At 38.3% G+C, this 3,502-nt stretch overlaps 1 protein-coding gene across 1 annotated transcript; it reads right to left on the bottom strand.

Annotated features, from left to right (window-relative positions):
• Positions 1-1,383: 1,383 nt before the first annotated feature.
• On the bottom strand, positions 1,384-2,634 carry LOC113234938. Its single transcript, XM_026470459.1, has one exon. The coding sequence runs from the start codon at positions 2,632-2,634 to the stop codon at positions 1,384-1,386; it is 1,251 nt and encodes a 416-aa protein (XP_026326244.1).
• Between the last annotated feature and the right edge of the window lie 868 nt (positions 2,635-3,502).

Below are 3,502 nucleotides of genomic sequence, written 5' to 3'. Positions count from 1 at the left end.
TTGCTTGAGTACTCCTCCGTGTTGTGCACCTCATACACACACTCAGATGGTGACACCCTAAAATGCTCCTTAAATAAGTTGGCAATTTGAAAAGGCTCACTAACACCTTCTACATTCATAGCAATACCCGGCTTTGGATTTACCTTGTTAGTCATTTTCCAGAATTCGGAGAAGTTTTTATCTTTATGATGACTAGCTAACAAGTTCATCTTCAATTGCTGTGCATTATCCTGACACCATCTTAATTTGCATTTGAAAACTTGTTTACTTTCTTTCATTCTACTATATATTGCACCTATTTGTGGCTTTCCATATAAAAGCCACATTTGATAACAAAGCCTCGCGTCACTATGTAGTGTTTTTAAATATTTATTCCAACCTGGGACATGGTGCTTTTTCCCTACATATTTACTTTTAAAACTCTCTGTAGCTGCCCGTTTCAAAATACCAACTATTCGACAGTATAATTTGTTTATAATTTCCCTGTGCAAGTGATCGTTACACATTTTGCCGCTGCACTCTGTAAATTCCACAGGAAAATCTATCTCCCTAAGCAGATTGTTACAAATACTTTTATATTTATCAATTTGTTCTAAATTTCTCTCCCCCCAGATAACCTTATTAACATTTAGTTTATTAATTACATGTTTAGGTGTTATTAAATTAAGGTAACACGTAATAATAAGGGGAAAATGATCTGACCAGAACACATCGTGTAGTACATGGATATCTGTGATTGATAGCCAAGCAGCTTCAGTGACAATACAGTGATCCAGCCACCTTTGCGACCCGTGAACGTCACTTACGAAGGTATAGGTATCTGTGTTCAGGCCTAGTTTTTCTACGTCCGCACAACGCCACAACTGTTCATTACAAAAATCGAAAAGTTCCATACCAAAGAGTGTCCCAGGGTGAGCGTTGAAATCTCCCAGCATATAAACCGACTCGACGTCGCTATTTCGTACAATGACACTTATCTCACTCATACATTCTGTAAACTCACTCAAATTATCAATCGCGTCAGTTGGCATATAGACAGAGAACACCAGAAATGGCCGCTCGCCCATATTAACCTTGATAGCACATAGACGGGCACTTAAACACTGTATTACAGAGACCGTACTGAATACGCTCATTCGCCATAGTATCGCCACCCCGCCGTAAGGCCTGCCACGTAAAATCCCCGCAGTCGTATCCATAGATGATTTTCCGGTAAATGCGAAATCTGGATGTATACTACTCAGGAACTGTATATCTTCTTGTGAAAGCCAGGTCTCCTGTAAAGCTATTATATCAGCGGTCTGGCAAATTCTTTTTACACATTCAGATGAGCGTTTAATATTTTTGCAATTAAAACTGCAGAACTTGTAGGCTTTTACACTGTTATCCATTCGTTTTATTTGGTTTTCTTTCTCTAAAGTCTATGAATCGGCGGAATGTAACCCCCTCCGGCCACAGGCTGTTATCCAAAAACACATCCAGTTTATACTTGGGTATAATAATTTTGTAAGAATTGTAATCTTTGTCCTGTTTTCTGTTCAACTTTTCCAGGTCAACATCTACGCTAGTTCTCCTTAGTATATAGCTTTTAATGTCCGCTTCTGTTGTCTCCTTATGTACCTTATTTATGTAAATAGGTACTTTTATCGCCGCCGCTTTAAACTTAGTATCAGAGTCTATCACTGCATTACCTTTCTGCCCAATAAAACGGTTCCGCAGTCTTTTGTTTTGCACTAAAATCCACTCTTCCTTAGGGGGATCATTTTTCCATACGCCTGGATTACGAACAACTTGTGCCAGTAATCTTGGTTGTTTGTTTACATTAGACTCGATCTCAGGCGCCGCCAAATGCAACAGCGGTCGCAGTGTGGGTACGCCCGACAAATTCCCTCCACACACCTCACCCACCCGTTGCGGCTTAGACAATACAGAATCATTTGCTTCGCATGCCGTGAGAGAGAGATGGGGCGTTAGTGTGTGTGCACATTCAGTAATCGGCGGTGGATCAGTATCCGGAGTTGTAGGCAAATCTAGGCGGAGTCCCATCGGCCCGCTGTCACACAAGCTGTCACGCAGATAATCGTCACCTTGGTTAGCGCCGTTACTGCTTTTTCTGATTCTACCGCCTCTTTTCATATTTACATTACAAATACCTTCAAAATTGTTAACTATCGAGGCTTGCTTTAAATTACAAAGCTCATTCTTCACTAAATTCAGCTCCTTCGATGTAACATAGTCATCCTTTATATGTTTCATGTCACTCTGTAAAGTTAGTAGTTCTTTAAGTAATCTCGTGACATCTAAATGATCGAAGGTCACCGCAGGTAACTTATGTAGATCACGGGCAACAAAAATAGGTACTTTATCTGGATCAGTTTCTTTAAAGACAGCTATCACATCAAAGAGATCTCGCTGTGATTTTCCTTCCTTCTTTCTTCTGACGTTCCTCTTGGTCGTCGTTATTGACTCAAATAACAGGCACTTAGCATTTTCAATTTCCTCAGATGTGAAAGCTGATGAGCAGAGACGCACGATTCCTTCTTCATCCATTACGTCCACTTTATTCTGTATGAAAGACAGTATCTCGTTGATAACAACATTACAGTTTGCACATTTCACCGTATTAGGCGCCATGACTAATCAAACATAACTGCTGAATAGGGCTTTTCAATATGAGACATAATCGCCTCGTGTAACAGGAGGATCGACTAAATGAGTATTGTAACGTTGCAATGAAACTTTTGTACTTAACGATTATTTAATGTGTAACATAGTCCATGCTGGCTGTCGTCTCACTTGATGTTAAGCGAATATGTGAACATATTCGTATCTACAAAGGTACGCGTTCGTCAAAAAAATGCCTGCACTGAAAACATTTAAACCATTTATTTACCACACACAGTAATACGTACAGAACATAATAATATAACAATATTGTGGGAACAACAACAGTGCGTGGAAGGAATAGGCTCAGTATAATCCTTGTGGCTGTATGCCTCGCGGTACTGATTTTCAGCCTGACCTTGTTGACACATTGTTTTTCAACATAATCCAATTCAACGATACCATCGCCACGATAAACATCGAATACTAATAATTATATCGGTTGAATTTATTAATAACATTTAATAGATTAATTTAAAAAATGGTATGACTATGACTATGTACGACTAATTTACATGTAATAAACAATAATAATATTATTAAAAAATATATATAAACCAGAATTGTCTGGTCAATGTAACTGAGAATATTGATTCTCAGTTACACTTACGCTGGCTCGCTGTCTGCTCTGTCTCTAAACTAATAAGAAGAAGCAAAAAAAAACAGTAAACTTCACATAAATTAAAATAACATTCTTCCCGTTTTGCTCATACAAAGTTGTCCCGTTGCAAAAAGGAGTTACATTACTTTTTGTCGCTCTAATAATTCTCTTTTCGTGTTGAAACATTGACTTTAATTAGTTCTAACATCTCATTACTATACTTAATGGAATCAATCA

Source organism: Hyposmocoma kahamanoa, unplaced genomic scaffold (assembly GCF_003589595.1).
Source record: "Hyposmocoma kahamanoa isolate Upper Pololo Valley unplaced genomic scaffold, ASM358959v1 86, whole genome shotgun sequence".
NCBI classification, from domain to species: domain Eukaryota; kingdom Metazoa; phylum Arthropoda; class Insecta; order Lepidoptera; family Cosmopterigidae; genus Hyposmocoma; species Hyposmocoma kahamanoa.
This window is presented reverse-complemented; position numbering and strand designations above follow the sequence as displayed.

What these genes read in the sequence shown, in the direction of transcription:
- LOC113234938 (XM_026470459.1), bottom strand. Translation starts at nt 2,634, where the DNA reads ATGGCGCCTAATACGGTGAAATGTGCAAACTGTAATGTTGTTATCAAC.